Source organism: Mesoplodon bidens, assembly GCF_964165515.1.
Source record: "Mesoplodon bidens genome assembly, chromosome: 12".
Taxonomy (NCBI): domain Eukaryota; kingdom Metazoa; phylum Chordata; class Mammalia; order Artiodactyla; family Ziphiidae; genus Mesoplodon; species Mesoplodon bidens.
Window position 1 is genome coordinate 25,193,608 of NC_138168.1, and position 16,733 is coordinate 25,210,340.

General features: G+C 41.4%; 1 protein-coding gene and 1 pseudogene across 3 annotated transcripts in view; both read right to left on the minus strand.

Moving 5' to 3' along the window:
• The window catches only part of RARS2 (arginyl-tRNA synthetase 2, mitochondrial), an 82,171-nt gene that overhangs the window by 2,242 nt on the left and 63,196 nt on the right, over nt 1-16,733 (minus strand). For both annotated transcript variants that reach the window (XM_081250411.1, XM_081250410.1), the window contains 10 exons: nt 14,160-14,318; nt 13,016-13,122; nt 9,399-9,494; nt 5,215-5,275; nt 3,603-3,679; nt 2,980-3,104; nt 2,313-2,380; nt 2,119-2,228; nt 1,570-1,665; nt 567-641 (listed from right to left, as the gene is read on the minus strand). In XM_081250411.1, coding sequence (XP_081106537.1) covers nt 567-641; nt 1,570-1,665; nt 2,119-2,228; nt 2,313-2,380; nt 2,980-3,104; nt 3,603-3,679; nt 5,215-5,275; nt 9,399-9,494; nt 13,016-13,122; nt 14,160-14,318 — 974 coding nt within the window. The remainder of the gene's footprint in view (nt 1-566; nt 642-1,569; nt 1,666-2,118; nt 2,229-2,312; nt 2,381-2,979; nt 3,105-3,602; nt 3,680-5,214; nt 5,276-9,398; nt 9,495-13,015; nt 13,123-14,159; nt 14,319-16,733) is intronic.
• On the minus strand, nt 10,774-13,009 carry LOC308625842 (Y-box-binding protein 1-like; annotated as a pseudogene). The gene has a single exon. The product of its transcript is annotated as a Y-box-binding protein 1-like (transcript).

Below are 16,733 nucleotides of genomic sequence, written 5' to 3' on the forward strand. Positions count from 1 at the left end.
CTCGCTTTCCAATTCATTCTCTACCCTCTATCAGACTGACTCTTCTGTGCCTCTGCTTAAAACCTTTTTATGGACCCCACTGCCCTGAAAATAAGTCAGAATGCCTCAGTACACAACACAGTCATTCTCCCACAAGTCCTTTTAATGCATCATGTTCTTGCTCAACTCTGGGCTTTTCCCTCCTTCTCTGCCACCTTGCTTCTCCTGACTGACATCTACTCCTCTCCTCTGAGAAGCCCTCTCTGAACCCTCAAGGCTGGGCTAAGTGCCCTCACATTGCCCCTCATGTCCAATCTATCCTAACATGTGCTGTACTGTGACCACCCATGATGTACCTATTGGTTCCCGTTCACTAGACTCCAGTGACCAGACCTTCAATCACTGGATGAATGAATGAATGAACATTAACTGCTAATTTGCAAAGATGAAGCAAGAATTCCTGTAACTTAAAGCATATAATTTTTTAGGCCAATGGATTTGTCTATAGGAGACCTTTAGATGAAAGAAAGGTCCTTTGTCATATCAAATGTCTTTTAAGACCCCAAAATAGCAAGTTTATAACATACCTTAGAGTTAGAAGGTAACTGACAATGTGCCTGGGTTGAAGGTCTTCGGCTGACCTATAAAGCACCTCATCGAACCTGAAAGAAAGATGACCAGAGTGGTTGGCAGGGGAAGGCTGGGCGCATATTACACTAAGCTAAGATCTACGATATAAGGTTGACTTGATATCATTAATGGTAGAAGATACATGAAAAAAGACCTTGCGTAAATTTGAAGGTAAAGGCACATCTTTCTTTCTTACAAGTTCCTTGATGGCAGGTACTTTCTAAATCACCTTGAGATCCCACAGGCCTAGCCCAAAGCAAGGACTCAAATCATGGCTGTTAAATGTACGAAGCCTCTAGCCATGCTTAGGAACATAATCTAGCAAACAAGAGTCTACTCACTGCCAAGAAAACCAGGTTGGCTTATTTTTCCTCACAAATTAGCCAAATGTTAGTAAACTAACCCCTCATCCCAAGAAAGAACCACTGACCACTCTAGCAATCAGAGAATAGGCCTTGTTGTTAACCCTCCATATCCCTTCCAGATATTCGTCAGTCTCTCCTGACAAGTCTGGCTTCATCAATAATGCTCATGAGAGCTCAGAAGTATGGTCTCTTGCCCAGTGTATTTGAAGCTGAACTGAAACCAAGAGGCAAATGGAGGGCTTATGGTCTCAGGGATGGTGCACAAAGGCTGGGATTTTCCTTCACTTATCACAGAGGGTGAGAAGATGACCGTTCCTACACTGAAAGGTTATGCTTTTACCAGGCTTTTCGTTCTCACACCATGACCTAAAGGATGTTAGACACCTGGCCTAATTCAATGGTGATAATATTTTTTAAGCCCAAGGATTAGCCGTGAGCATGCCCTCTGTCTGCTCCCAAAGGGCAGGCAATCACTTTTTGGTCACACCTTTGGAAAAGCGCTGTCTAGAGTCACTGGCCTCTTGATTCCAGTGGTCAGCAAACTACAACAGTCATTTCACGGAGCAGGAGACTTGATAATGTTAGGAAACTGTACCTGAGAAGATGCTGGAGAATGGAAACAGACTGTGGCTCTTGTAAGCAAGCAGTGTTGAAGTCATTTAGATAACCACATCCAAAAGTCTCTTCCAAACTGTTATCACAAGTTTAAACACAACAAAGGATTAAACAAGTCATCCTAGGACTCAGTTGCAAGGGATGAACATCACCTCATAACGCACAGTCTTGCTTTCCTTAATATAGTCCTAGACTCGGAAGCTACCATCGTTTGACCCGATGCCTCAGTTTTTCCTACATCTGTTTCTTCATCTGAAAACAGAGTATACTCTTTGGCAGGGTTATTCTGAGTACTAAATAAGGTAATATACATAAAAGCATTTCGTTTCATAGGTGTGCAATACATAAATGTTTAAAAAACCCCACAAGACCCAAACATAATAAGAGGTCCACTGTACTTCAACTAGTTTTGAATGTGAGATATTGGAGAAGCCCAGAAAACAGGGCCTTTGGTCTCGGAATCACTCCATCCAGACCCCACCCTGGGAAGGACAGAGAGGCCCAGTGTCTCCCTGCAGGCCCTTCTCACCTGTGGAGGCGGGCGTGTGTGTACTGCAGGAAGACCCCCGTGTCCCCGCGACTCTGGAAAACACGATCCCAGCTGAACTGATAGTCAGATAACAGGAAACCTCTGAAGTCCTAAAATGACAGAGGAAATCTTCAGCGCTGGGATTTGTCCCACTACCAAATAAAAGGCTCTCCCGGGAAGCAGTCTTCACAGACCTGAATGATAAGGGCTGCGAGCCCCACCCTCTCTGCTGTCTCCTGGGGGTTCTCCAGCTCTCTGGTGGCTGAAATAGACAAAGGCAGCTACTTTAACCTCGCATGAAACTGTACAGAATCCGGGACTAAAGTGGAGATAACACCTGACAAAACCATATGCTGATAACATCAAGAGTAAACAGGTGCACAGCAGGCAATTAACTGTCCTCATGTGGGCTGATTTAACTTTGATGATGGTGTTTTCCAACGTTTGTTAAAAGGGAAGAAACACGAATTTATTTTCCTTACAAATATCCCTTGTAAGACATTAGATAGAGCTGGTACTTGTTTTTCCAAAGGGGAAGGTTAGACAAAGCCATAAGGACTTGGGACTTGCTTCTGATTATGGAACACAGGAACTTTGCAAAAGCACTCCAACCGTGGAGTGACAATGCTGAAGCTGCCCAGGAAAAGAGGCTCAGGGTGTATCAATTCCCATTACTAAACTGAATAACAGCCCAGCAGCAAGTCTAGAGATTCTGGCACCTCGAATTAGCAAAGCTATGTGTGCCAAGGTTTATGAAAGTTCAATGGAGGGAGGGTCATAACCAATCACACTGCACAGAAGTCCAGCAGAACATAGAAGTGCACGTAAGTTACATCTGTAACAACAAAAAAATGAATTCACTCTTAATAGAAGCCATGTTCTGTAGCATCCTCAATCGGATCTCATTTAGAACATCTTCCAGAAAAGTAACGTCTCCTCTTCGAGTCTTCATTCCCTGCACTACCCCAAAGGGCACGTGCTGGCACCTGAAATGGAGCAAGCACTCAGTTCACTGAAAACTGAAAAGGAGCTGGTGATCAAAGAATATAACAATACCCTTATAGAGAATAGTCTTAACTTCAACTCTCATAGCGAGATTTTAAAAAATTAATAAACTGAAATATGCTGGGACGTATGCCATAGAAGATGTTAAACACAGTTTCATTTCATAATCACTAGCATATGATTAAATTACTAGTTGCCTTTATGAAAAAAAGGAGATGGGAATTAAGAATTTTGAAAATCAAGTCACTGAGAGATGTCTAATAAAACCATTTATTAAATGTTTATAAGCTAGAAATTAATATAACCAGGACAAAAATTAGCACAAAGAACAAATCTGTTTTTTCACACTAACATCTTGAAACAAAGAAGTGAAGTTTGAATGAAAATCTTTAACAATTTGATACATTTTTGGACATGGCTGACCTAGCAAAACTTTAATCTTGAGCAGGCAATTAAGAACCATGCAGACAGTACGGTACCTTTCTGCCCAGTCATATCCCATGATCTGCAGCATTTGGAACACTTGCTGAAAATGCTTTTTTTGCCCTTTATCTGTCTTGAAAAAAAAATGTATTTAAAATAAAAGAACACTGATAAGTTAATCTACAATAGGTTGGACATAAATCAAATTAAAATATTTGAGTTTTGACAGACTAGAGTCACTGTCAGTGGATATGTTTTAAATAAGCACACAAAGCGGATGCCACCAGAAGAAGGTTTATGGTGAGTCCTCTGAAAGGAAGTAAGAGCTGCAGCACTCCACTGAGTCAGGAGGGAATATGAAATTTAACCTTCTGAGTATTCTATCTAAATTCCTCCTCTCTCAGCTGTTATGACCTTTATCTCCAAGAAGGCCAAAGCTAAGCTCTAAAAAGGTATTTAATAGCAACTTTTTTTTTTCCTTTGGGGAAACGGAGGTTGCACACAGAAAGAAAGGAAGGGGAGACTAGAATATTACTCAGCATAAAAGGAACAAACTACTGACACATGCAATAGTTTGGGTGGATCTCAAGGGCATTCATTATGCTGAGTGAAAACAGCCGACCTCAAACTGTTACCTAATGTGGGACTTCCCTGGTGGCACAGTGGTTAAGAATCCGCCTGCCAATGCAGGAGACACGGGTTCGAGCCCTGATCTGGGAAGATCCCACATGCTGCGGAGCAACTAAGCCCGTGCACCATAACTACTGAGCCTGTGCTCTACAGCCCGCAAGCCACAACTACTGAGCCCATGCACTACAACTACTGAAGCCCGCGCACCTAGAGCCCATGCTCCGCAATGAGAGAAGCCACCGCAATGAGAAGCCTGTGCATTGCAACGAAGAGTAGCCCCCACTCGCCGCAACTAGAGAAAGCCCGCGCGCAGCAACGAAAACCCAACACTGCCCACCCCCCCCAAAAAAGTTACCTAATGTGGTTCCATTTATATAACATTCTCTAAGTGACAAAATGGTATGATGGAGAACAGAGCAGTGGTTGCCAGTGGTTAGGGCTGGAGGAACGCATGATTATTAAGTGGTTGACCTAAGAGAGGTTGTTTTGTGATGGAACAGTTTTGTATTCTGAATGTGGTGATGGTTACATGAATCTACACGTGTTAAATTTCACAACCCCCTCCACCATGCCCATACACCAGCATGTGTAAAAATTGGTGAAATTTAATTAAGGTCTCTACCAATATTAGTTTCCTGGTATAGACAAAGTATTATGGTTATGTAAGATATTATCTTTGGAGAAGACTGAAGGCTACATGGAAACCACCATTTTGAAACTTCTGTGAGTCCTAAAATATTTAAAATAGTAATTTTAAAGAAATGCATTATAGTGACATGTACATATTTGTTACACATAACCATTCATTTGGGTAATTTTTGTTTTTTTTTACTATGAGGCAATGTGAACTTTTTAATTTTTAAGTTCTTTTTTTTTAAACATAGTGTTTGCCACCATACATACACTTAACATTGAATCCTTTCTATAGTTGGAGAAAATTATTTTTGCCTAGTTTTTCAACAAGGCACTCAATTTCTGTCTTTGCAGTTTTCATGAAGTAGGGATCATAACCTTTTGTTCTTTATTGTGATTACTTACCACATAAATCATTTTATCAAAATTAAACTTGTCCATTCGATCTATAGCAGCTGCAAGATCTCTGAAAAAAACGGCCATAGATTAAGAGTTACTAAGCAGATCTCGGTAATAATTTGTTTTACCTATTTAATAATAATGAGGCTTTTCTCATTAAGAACTACTGTCAGGGGCTGCCCTGGTGGCACAGTGGTTGAGAGTCCGCCTGCCGATGCAGGGGACACGGGTTCGTGCCCCAGTCTGGGAGGATCCCGCATGCCGCGGAGCGGCTGGGCCCGTGAGCCATGGCCGCTGAGCCTGTGCGTCCGGAGCCTGTGCTCCGCAACGGGAGAGGCCACAGCAGTGAGAGGCCTGCGTACCGCAAAAAAAAAAAAAAAAAAAAAAAAAGAACTACTGTCAGTCCAAGCCTCGGGTATAGTACCCATGCTTATATAATCCCAGTACCATACCTTGATACAAAGTAGTAATAACAAAAACAGCTTTGGGAAAAGAATTATGAAAGTGCTGTGAAAAGATCAAAAATGAATAAAAGCTCTGGGACAAGTAGTAATAATAACTAAATAGCTCTAGGCAAGGTGTTTGTAGGTAAATGTTTTATGATTTGTTAATTATGCCTCTACTGGAAAGAATTACCTTCCTGTCACTTTTCTGCAATATACTTTCTTAAAGAACATATTTAAAACACAGGTGATACAGTATCTTCTAGCCACTCTTCCAACGTCTTGGATCATTCGAAAGCAATACTTTCTAAAGCATTTAAAAAGACCATAAATTCCTTTGACAAAAATTCCACTTACCTCTTATCTCTGGCTAAGGACAAAATACCCAGTTTGCACACAGTACAAAATATTTAAAAACAAACCATAAACTATAAAATTTTAAGTGAAAAATTTTAGGTGAAAATTATTTAAATATTGAATTTTAAAATTAGAGCTAATTAACTTGTGGGGAATATGTTAATAACTATGTAATATCTTTGTGTGGTGACATATCATAACTAGACTCACCATGGTGATCATTTTGAATATACAGAAATACCAAATCACTATGTTGTGTAACAGGAACTAACGTAGTGTTGTAGGTCAATTATAATTCAAAACCAAATAAACTCATAGAAAAAGAGATAGGATTTGTAGAATTTCAGAGGCAAAGGACAGAGAGAGGGGGAATTGGATGAAGGTGGTCAAAAGGTACAAACTCCCAGTTATAAGATAAATAAGTACTAGGGATGTAAAGTACAAAATGATAAATAGAATTAACACTGCCATATGTTATATATGAAAGTTAATGTTAAGAGAGTAAACCCTAAGAGTTCTCATCACAAGAAAATTTTTTTCTATTTCTTTAGTATTATCTATATGAAACGATGCATGTTCACTAAACTTATTGTGATAATCATTTCGTGACGTAAGTCAAATCATTATACACCTTACACAGTGCTGCATGCCAATTATATCTCAATAAAACTGAAAGAAAAAAAATTAAAGCTATTTTTGCTTAACAATACATGACACTGGGAGGATTTTGAGGATTTTTAAAGTTCCTAGATCTTTTGAAATGTTGGGGATCATCAAAATGTCACTGGTACCTACTTCAGGACCCAGATATAACAGAGCAAGCGCCCCCTGCATTGTAAGCGTGGAGTCTTAACCCCTGGACCGCCAGGGAAGTCCCCAGAGCATGCGTTCTGAATGAAGGCAAAAACTGCCTCGTGAGGGACAAAAAAATATTACTCTATTTATGTATAAAGCACATATATGCATACAATACATACAGACACATCTGTGGTGTTAAAATTTCATGAGGATGGGCAAGTATAAAAAATATGGCTAAAAAGGCTCCTGAGAAGGGTTACAATTAAAAAAAAAGGTTGTAAAACACTGACACAGATTATCCCAAAAACGAAGTCACAAATATACACCCCATTATATTTTTTGATTTGAGCCAAGCACAAAACAAAGAAAAACTTTTTGATCCAAAGAAAAAGAGATGAATATAAGAAAAAGTCCTAGGTTGAGTTTGTAGAACCTGAATTTGAAAGCTGGAGAGGGCTTCCCTGGTGGTACAGTGGTTAAGAATCCGCCTGCCAATGCAGGGGATACGGATTAGAGCCCTGGCCCAGGAAGATCCCACATGCCTCGGAGCAACTAAGCCCATGCCCCACAACTACTGAGCCTGGCTCTAGAGCCTGTGAGCCACAACTACTGAAGCCTGCGTGCCTCGAGCCCATGCTCCGCAACAAGAGAAGCCCACAAACCACAACGAAGAGTAGTGCCTGCTCGCTGCAACTAGAGAAAGCCCGCGTGCAGCAATGAAGACCCAACACAGCCAAAAATAAACATAAATAAAATAAATACATTAAAAAATAAAAAGCCAGAAGAAATGCCAGGTCATTTAGTTCAGGTCTCTTTTCACAAAGTAGGGAACCATGGCCCAGAGAGGTTAAGTGATGGTCATGGTTTCAGAACAAAAATTCAGGTCTCCAGCTTCACCCTGTGCTCTTGTCAGTATCCTCCTGCATTTTTCTTTGTCTGTTATAACAACTCCCTTAATTTACAACCACACACATAGCTGTATTCTATAAGGAACCTACTGAAAGGACAGAAACAACTACAGTTAGAGCAAGGTGAAAAATCAAACATTTCAACAAGTGGCACAAAGATGATTCTCCCAAAGAAAAAAGGGAAATTACAGGTATTAAGGTAAATAAACAGAAAAATCTGGACCCAATGATAGCCCCCCAAAAGATACCAGATAAGGATAGTTATAGAGTCTTTATGACATAGAGCCTCTATTCTGAGCAGACACATTTCTTTATTTTTTTTTTGAGTATAGTTGACTTACAATATTATGTTAGTTTCAGTGATTCAGTATTTTTGCAGATTATATTCCACTACAGTTTATTACAAGATAATGAGTTTAATTCCTTGTTGCTTACATGAGTAAACACATTTCTTGTAACCACTACTCAAAGGTTTATTTAATCTGTCCAGCAATAATTAGCTGGCACAAAAAAAATTTTCTACTGTATATTTCTTTGTATCTAGAAAAAGAAATGTACCTCTTAGATATACAGGGTCTTATCATTTCCTAACTCCACTTGTATGGAATTGATAAAGAGAAATGCCAAAAAGTAACAGAAAATAAGAATGATTTTTCTAAGGGACAGTAAGAGAGGCAGATGGTTGTTTAAAGCTGTTTGGAAAAAAATGATGGTAGTTAACAACAACAACAAAATATCATTAACTATGCTACAAAAGTGGTTTGTGATCCAACATAAAATTCTAGCCCAGGGGCTTCCCTGGTGGCGCAGTGGTTGAGAGTCCGCCTGCCGATGCAGGGGACACAGCTTAGTGCCCCGGTCCAGGAAGATCCCACATGCCGCGGAGCGGCTGGGCCCGTGAGCCATGGCCGCTGAGCCTGCGTGTCCGGAGCCTGTGCTCCGCAACGGGAGAGGCCACAACAGTGAGAGGCCCAGGTACCGCCAAAAAAAAAAAAAAAAAAATCTAGCCCGGCAGACACTAGAACCTTTTGCTAGCAGTGCTTGAGTATGGCCGTGTTTGCCTGTGTGGCTTTTTTATGGTCCTGTCTTCTCCTTCCTATTAGCTTTGTCCCAGAAATAAAGTGTGCTTGATAAACCCAGTTCTTACTGATTAACAGAGACTGCTCCTTTCCACAGGGGTTGGTCATGGAGACAAATGAAAAAGTATAAGCGGCATGGCCTACTTCTCCCTCGGTCTATTTTACCACGTCTGAATGAGGACTGGTACTTATATGCACATAAGATGATCTTGACAGAGTGAGGATACCTCTGAGCCGACAAGAGCACCTTTTAGTATACATTTCCTGTCAACATGCAATTATAAAATATTTATAGTTGGCTATGAGGTACTTCAATTTTATAGTTTGTAGAGCAATGTATTATTCACCTGTGGAAATCCTATGATGTTTAACTAACTGTAATCAGTTTTTCAGTTACTTTTCTGATGATATTAATCCTTTCCAGAAACTGTAAATGGCCATAAACAGAAATCCAATAAAAATATTTTGAGCGATGAGAACAAAAGATTTTAGAAATCAGGATTTGGTAACAGTTTTGAGAATAAAGTGATTGTCTCAGCATTAATCCTACAACAAAGAATGTAAAGTCATGCATTCTAATGATGAGGTTCACACAAGACACAAACCTGGTTGCATAGAGAGACGTCCCATCGCTTCGCATTACAGTACAAATTGAGGAGGGGTCACCATTCCCTGACAGATCCACTACAGCTGTGCCTTTTCTAGAAATGCAAAAAGGTAACTCTGAAACAACATAATGAATTAAAACCGTTAATAGTATAATATCTATAACATTATCTTTGGCAAACCAGAAGCTATTTTTATTACTTAAGTAGCAATAAGTGGTGTAACCAGCAATGAAGAAAAATAAGAAGGAATCTGACCTTGAATGAATCTATTAAGAGTAGGTATTTTGTAATTAATATTTACTTATCAATTTAAATTCTGTACTCTGGATGAACTACTTAAAGTCTTTAACATAACTAGTTGAAAAATGAGATTTCAACTTCAGTTTAACCATGAAACATCATGTTCTTCTTCTAATCCACTCAATATTGGGCTAATTTTTAACATGCAAGAAAGTACCCTTGAGTAATAAAACCATAGAATTTTGTAACTGTCTTTCCTGCCCGATCAAAAATTAGAATCTGTATATGGCGATCTAAAACTTGTCCTTAGGGACATTACTGAGGATGTCGTGAGCCACATTCTCCATGTCTTTCTTATAAGGATGACGAGCTCTTTGTTACTATGAAAAATGGCACTTTTTTAAAAATTAATTTTTATTGGGAGTATGGCTGCTTCACAATGTTGTGTTAGCCTCCACTGCACAACAGAATGAATCAGCCATACACGTGCAGATATCCCCTCCCTTTTGGACTTCCTCCCATTTAGGTTACCACAGTGCGTTAGGTAGGAGTTCCCTGTGCTATACAGTACGTTCCCATCGGTTGTCTACTTTATACATAGCATCAGTAATGTATATGTGTCAATCTCAGTCCCCCACTTCCTCCCTCCCCACCCCTTCCTGCCTTGGTATCCATACATTTGTTCTCTACGTCTGTGTCTCTATTTATACTTTGCAAATAAGATCATCTATACCATTCTTCTAGATTCCACATACACACATTATTATACGATATTTGCTTTTCTCTTTCTGACTTACTTCACTCTGTATGACACTCCCTAGGTCTGTCCACATCTCTACAAATGACCCCATTTCATTCCTTTTTATGGCTGAATAGTATTCCATTGTATGTATGTGCCACATCTTCTTTATCCATTCATCTGTCGATGGACACTTAGGTTGCTTCCATGTCCTGGCTATTGTAAACAGAGCTGCAATGAACCTTTTGGTACATGACTCTTTTTGAATTATGGTTTTCTCAGGTTATATGCCCAGTAGTGGGATTGCTGGATCATATGGTAGTTCTATTTTTAGTTTTTTAAGGAACCTCCATACTGTTTTCCATAGTGGCTGTATCAATTTACATTCCCACCAACAGTTTATGAGGGTTCCCCTTTCTCCACACCCTCTCCAGCATTTATTGTTTGTAGATTTTTTGATGATGGTCATTCTGACCGGTGTCAGGTGATACGTCGTGGTACTTTTGATTTGCATTTCTCTAATAATTAGTGATGTTGAGAATCTTTTCATGTGTTTGCTGGCCATCTGGAAAAATGGCACGTCTAAGCAACTGGTTTGCTTCTGTGTTACACATGGTTGGGCTCCTATGAATGGTGCCATTTCTGTTTGGCTGACAGGAAGCTCAAAGCTAAATTAGAAATCTACCTTAAGCAAAGCAGCAGAATCCCAGTGTGTGTTACATGATGTACTAATATCATCCCTGATGTCCTATTATTTTTTCTGCCCTGCTTCTTGATTTCCTCATTTTACTCTTTCAAAAGCTTGGGGTTGTAGTATACCTTTTTTATTTTTTTTTGAACAATTATTTAAGACCTTTAACAGGTGCTTGCAGTTTGTTGACTTTTTGAAAAAATCAAGCTGTTAACTTTTATTATAAATTAAAAATGAGGTTCTTAAAAATCTCAACTCGACCAGATATGAAACAATAAAAACCTTTAAAGGTTTATTGAGAAAATCCAGGTTATTTTTTTTAAAAACGTTTGTCATTACCAAAAAGAGACGTCTTTAGGTAAAAATAATAAAAACCCCATGCTGCATAGATAATGCAGATAGTTCTAGGTATCTGGTCAACAGGCAAAAAGCAAGCACTTAAGGCCTTCATCTCCAATCTTTTGTTCATTTCTTATTGCTGGAATTTCATATTCATTTCTTCTTGTGGCACGACTAAACTGGATGGTGGTAGAGATGGTAAGCCGGCATTGACTCAGCCCCGCCCTGCTCAGCCTCGGGAGCGGACGCATTCTCAGCTGGTGGATCGGCTGCTTGTGTCTCTTCGCCATCTTGTGGTTTAGGGCTTTCTGGGCGTCTGCGTCTGTAACTGAAGTTGCGGCGGTACCGACATTGAGGGGGCTGCCGAACTTGGGTCTCAACTCCTTGATTTTCCCTACCTTCTTCACTGCCATCCTCTCTGCGCCGTCTTTGGCGAGGGCCCCTGAGGAACGGTGGTCTATAACCCCGATATATATTCTGTCTCACTGGTCTACCTTGTTCTCCTGCACCCTGGTTGTCAGCACCCTCCATCACCTCTCCCCGCACAGGAGGGTGGAACGCTGTGGTCGACGCCCATAGGCTCTCCGCACGCAGTAAGGTGGGCGCCGGCGGCTGCGGTAGGGCCGCTGCTGTCGGGCCCGGCCTTTGGGGGCACTCTCGGATCCCTCCGTCTTTTCCCCTCTCTCGCTGTCCTGGTAATTCTGCTGGAGGTTGCGTGGAGGCCCCCTGCGACGCGGAGAGCGGCTGTGATGGTTACGGGCTGGTGCACGTGTACCGCCTTGTGCTGGACCCCCAGGGCCTGCAACGTCTGCTGCCCGCACCCTCTTCTTCTTCAGCGACATGGAGCCCCGCAGTCTCTCCGTCTCCTACGCCGCGAAGGCACTTCCCGGGTTCTTCTTCTTTACGGCAGTCCGGTGTACACATACATCTTCCTTGGTGTCGTTCCTGTTGCTGAAGACATATCTGTTTCTTACACGGAACCATTTTATGTTCCCAGAACCTTCGCTGCGATGACCTTCTTGTCCCCGTCCGCAGGCGCCGCCGCCCGTCGTGCCGGGCTCGGTGTCGGCAGCGCTGCGGGCGGCTTCTGGGTCTCGGCCTCGCTGCTCACGGCTGCGGCTCCTCCCGGGCTGTGACGGCAACCAGGCCGGCAGCGGCGGTGAGGCTGCTCGGGGCTCTCTGGGGGCCGCTCTCCACTCCCGCTACCCATTGAACTCAGTATACCTGTTTTTATAAACTGCTTTAAATCCTTTTGGAACAGCATGGAATCTTTTTAAAAAGGCAGGGTTGAGTACAAAGCGTTCTATTTCCCTTTTCCAGTTATACCATTATCAGCTGGTGTGACCTTAGGCAGGTCACTTATACTTTCTGTGCTTGTTTCCTCATATGTAACGACAAGATAATATTCTTTCTCCCAAGTTTACCAGGAGTTTGCTATGGCAGCAAGAGACAGCATGTGCGAAAGTACTCTGAAGAGCAAAAAGCACTGTAAGAAACGCCAGGAGGCCTGCACACGACATTCCGCTCTCCTTACTGAGAGAAAACGTCAATACCAACTTCAAAGCAGAATGAATAACTTTCTAAAGAATAGTAACCTGATCATACATTGTTTTCTGTAGGAGTCCTTTACTGTCCAGCAACTTTAAGACTTCTTGAGATTTCTCACGATAAAATGATTCTCCTGAATATTCATCAAAGTGGACTCCTAGACGCTAAAAGGGTTTGGAAACAAAAGAAAAAAAAGTTACGCATATGTCCTATTATCTTACCCTAAGACAAAATAGGTTGTTCTACAGTCTGTCAGACAGATGGGGAAAATAAGAATGAAATCAAGTCACTCCATGACTCAAACCTTCCTAACGGCTCCCCTGCAGTCAAGGCCTCACAGTGGTACTGTGCTGTCCAACGTGGGAGTTGCTGGACACATATGGCTATTCAAATTCAAATTAAGGAAAATTGAAGATTTACTTTCTCAGTTACACTACTCACACTTCAAGTGCTCAATGGCCACATGTGGCTAGAGGCTACCATATTGGACAGCAGAGATCCAGAACGTTTCCACTGCAGCAGGAAGCTAGACTGGACAGTCCTGGAAAATGTCCTACATCTCACCCCACTCTACAACCTCTTCAAACTCCTTTCTCACTTTTCTTCATCTTGCTTCCTTACTCCAGCCATGTGGGATCTTTGCTGAAACTCTCTTCAGACAGCAGCCCTGATCCCCCCCTCCCCTGCTTCACTTTTCTCCATACATCATCACCACCTAACAGACTGTATATGTTCTTGTTGAATTTGCACTGCCTTGAATTTGTTTAATCTGCTGTGTCCATGCTGGAGTGTAAAGTCCATGAGAAAAGAACTTATATCTCTTTTATTCACTGTTGTATTTCTCCCACCCTCAACATGTTTTTAGACAAACAAATTTATAGCCATCACATATATGCCTAAGGAAGCAAAAGAAGAAAAAATGATTAAGAAAAAGTGAAGGAATGATAGGAGAGAGAAGAGAAAAGCCAAACTGAAATGAAGTATCAGGATGTCACTTCACATTCAGCCTGTGAAGTTCACAGGCTTTATTTTGGAGCTCTAACTTCCAGCCCAAAGAACAGTATCTGAGTCCTAATTATCAACTCAGTGACAAATGACATATCTGTTCTTAAAATATGAGCTTCAGAAGCAACCCTCCTACCCAGGAGTACCCGTCAAGAGCTGCACCACATGACAGGAGAGCAGGAGAGTGGGCGGGCACCTTGTAAATCCGAATGTATTCTTCTATGCTCAAGTCCCGAAATTTCTGCCAGAGTGCAAGTGCTTGCGTGTCGCCCAGTTCCAATCGCTGGAAGAACTCATGTGCTGATTTTGCTACATTTTTATCGTCTGATGCTTCTTTATTAACTTGTACATAAACCTAAAGGCACAATAGTACATTAAATGAGGTACGTTACTAGTCACTGTTATCTCCAAAAAGGAAAAGAAGAGAACAAAACAATCTGGAGAATTCTCATTTAAAGGTTATACAAGTGTGCTCGTCACAGAGTGTAACCTTCTTTTCTTTTCTTTTTTTTTGCCATGGACCCTTACCTTAGTGAGCCCTAATAACCCCTTCTCAAAATGCATAAAGTAAAATACATAGGATTATAAAGGAAATAATTACATTGAAATACAATTATTCAAATTTTAAAAAGTATTTGTGATATAGTAACAGAGGAAAGTGCTAAATTTCTGACTGAGGTTACTGAAAATAATATGTAATTTTTTCTTCTCATCCAAGTTCACAGATCCTTAGGTTAAGAATGCCTGGTTAGGGCTTCCCTGGTGGCGCAGTGGTTGAGAGTCTGCCTGCCGATGCTGGGGACACGGGTTCGTGCCCCGGTCTGGGAAGATCCCACATGCCGCGGAGCGGCTGGGCCCGTGAGCCATGGCCGCTGAGCCTGCGTGTCCGGAGCCTGTGCTCCGCAACGGGAGAGGCCGCAACAGTGAGAAGCCCGCGTACCGCAAAAAAAAAAAAAAAAAAAAAAAAAGAATGCCTGGTTAGGGACTTCCCTGGTGGCACAGTGGTTAAGAATCTGCCTGCCGATGCAGGGGACACGGGTTCGAGCCCTGGTCTGGGAAGACCCCACATGCCATGGAGCAACTAAGCCCATGCACCACAACTACTAAGCCTGTCCTCTAGAGCCCACGAGCCACAACTAGTGAGCCCGCATGCCTACAGCCCGTGCTCCGCAACAAGAGAAGCCACCGCGATGAGAAGCCCGTGCATCCCATGAAGAGTAGCCCCCGCTCGCTGCAACTAGAGAAAGCCTGTGCACAGCAACGACGACCCAACACAGCCAAAAATAAGTAAATAAATAAATTAAAAAAAAATAGGGACTTCCCTGGTGGTCCAGTGGTTAAGACTCTGCACTTCCACTGTAGGGAGTGCAGGTTCGATCCCTGGTCTGGGAACTAAGATCTGACATGCCGCACACTGCAGCCAAAAAAAATAATGCCTGGTTTAGACGAAGCTAGCATTACTTCTTAAAAAAAAAAAGTGAAATTATTGCTCAACTTCTCTGAGAAAAGATTGAAGCTAGTAGAATGGTTCAATCTGGAAAAGAAAAGTCCATAGGGTGATTCAGCCGTTGTTTTAATGAAAAAAAATTTAAACTGTTCTCTAAATCTGCAAAGACCAGAAAAACCAGGTGATTTAGGAAGAGCTCTGGGATAATTAGCTTAATTATACTCCAGCTTGGGCTCTTGAGAACTGTGTGGGGCGCTCACTTCCGGAGTGCTTTTGCACCATCTGTCCTGGCTCGCTTAGTTCTGCCCCAAACCAATGAGAGGAGTGCAGTGGGATGGCTTGTCAAGGGCTCTTCCAGCTCTAGGATTGTGTGTTCACAGAATCATTTTCCAGTCTCTAAAATGCAAGGTTAATAAAGGACATAAAAATATCAACACTACAGCTCAAGTAATATTGAAGTTATGCATTAGAGACTATAAAGATTTTACTTACAAGTTGTAACTCACTTCCAGGGTGAAACAAGAACAATAAATTTACTATCCTCATTTTTTTCCCAGAAAGCTATTAAAGTAGCATGAAAATAATAAAAATTGGCAAATAAACTACCAAAAAATATGAGGCCTCTAAACTCTTACGGTAATATCATCAAAATATCATGGCAGCAGCATTTGGGTAGAAAAAGTGATTTTATTGCTGGAGAACACTTTAGGACAACCATAATGTGGCTTATACCCACTAGATACTACCAACAAAAGGAACAGGGCATTAAACATCTATCTCAAGTTAAAAATGTCTCACCCTTCATAGATGGCTCATGTTAATTATTGGAATGGCAGAAGTAACTAAATCAGTACTCCTAAATAAAGGTTAAAACTACCCAATCTTTTTTTTTTTTCCTCTTTAAAGCATATTGTGCAGAAAAGAGTTAACGTAGCAGGCCTGGAAACTGTTATCCTTAAAATGTGTTGTTTGCAAGGTTAGCCCTTGGCTGGCATCTGGGAACTTAAATTTTGAGAATGTTCCCACCAACCTAACTGATAAGAGTGGCTCAGGTGCCTAAACTGTTTATGCAAACAATATGGCTTATGCCAAACACCTGCTTTCCTTCTAGGAGTTTGGAATTTTACTACATGCTACACAGGGGGTGCCTACATATCAACCTCCAATCGAGGTTGATATGTAGGCATAGGTCAGACTTCCTGACCTTTGAATGACCTATCCATTGACAACTGCGTAATAGTCCAGCCTACAGGAGTAAAGATACATATGTATCTATAAATGGCTTGTGATTCAAAGTTAATCTCTCCCCGCTTCCCCCATCTC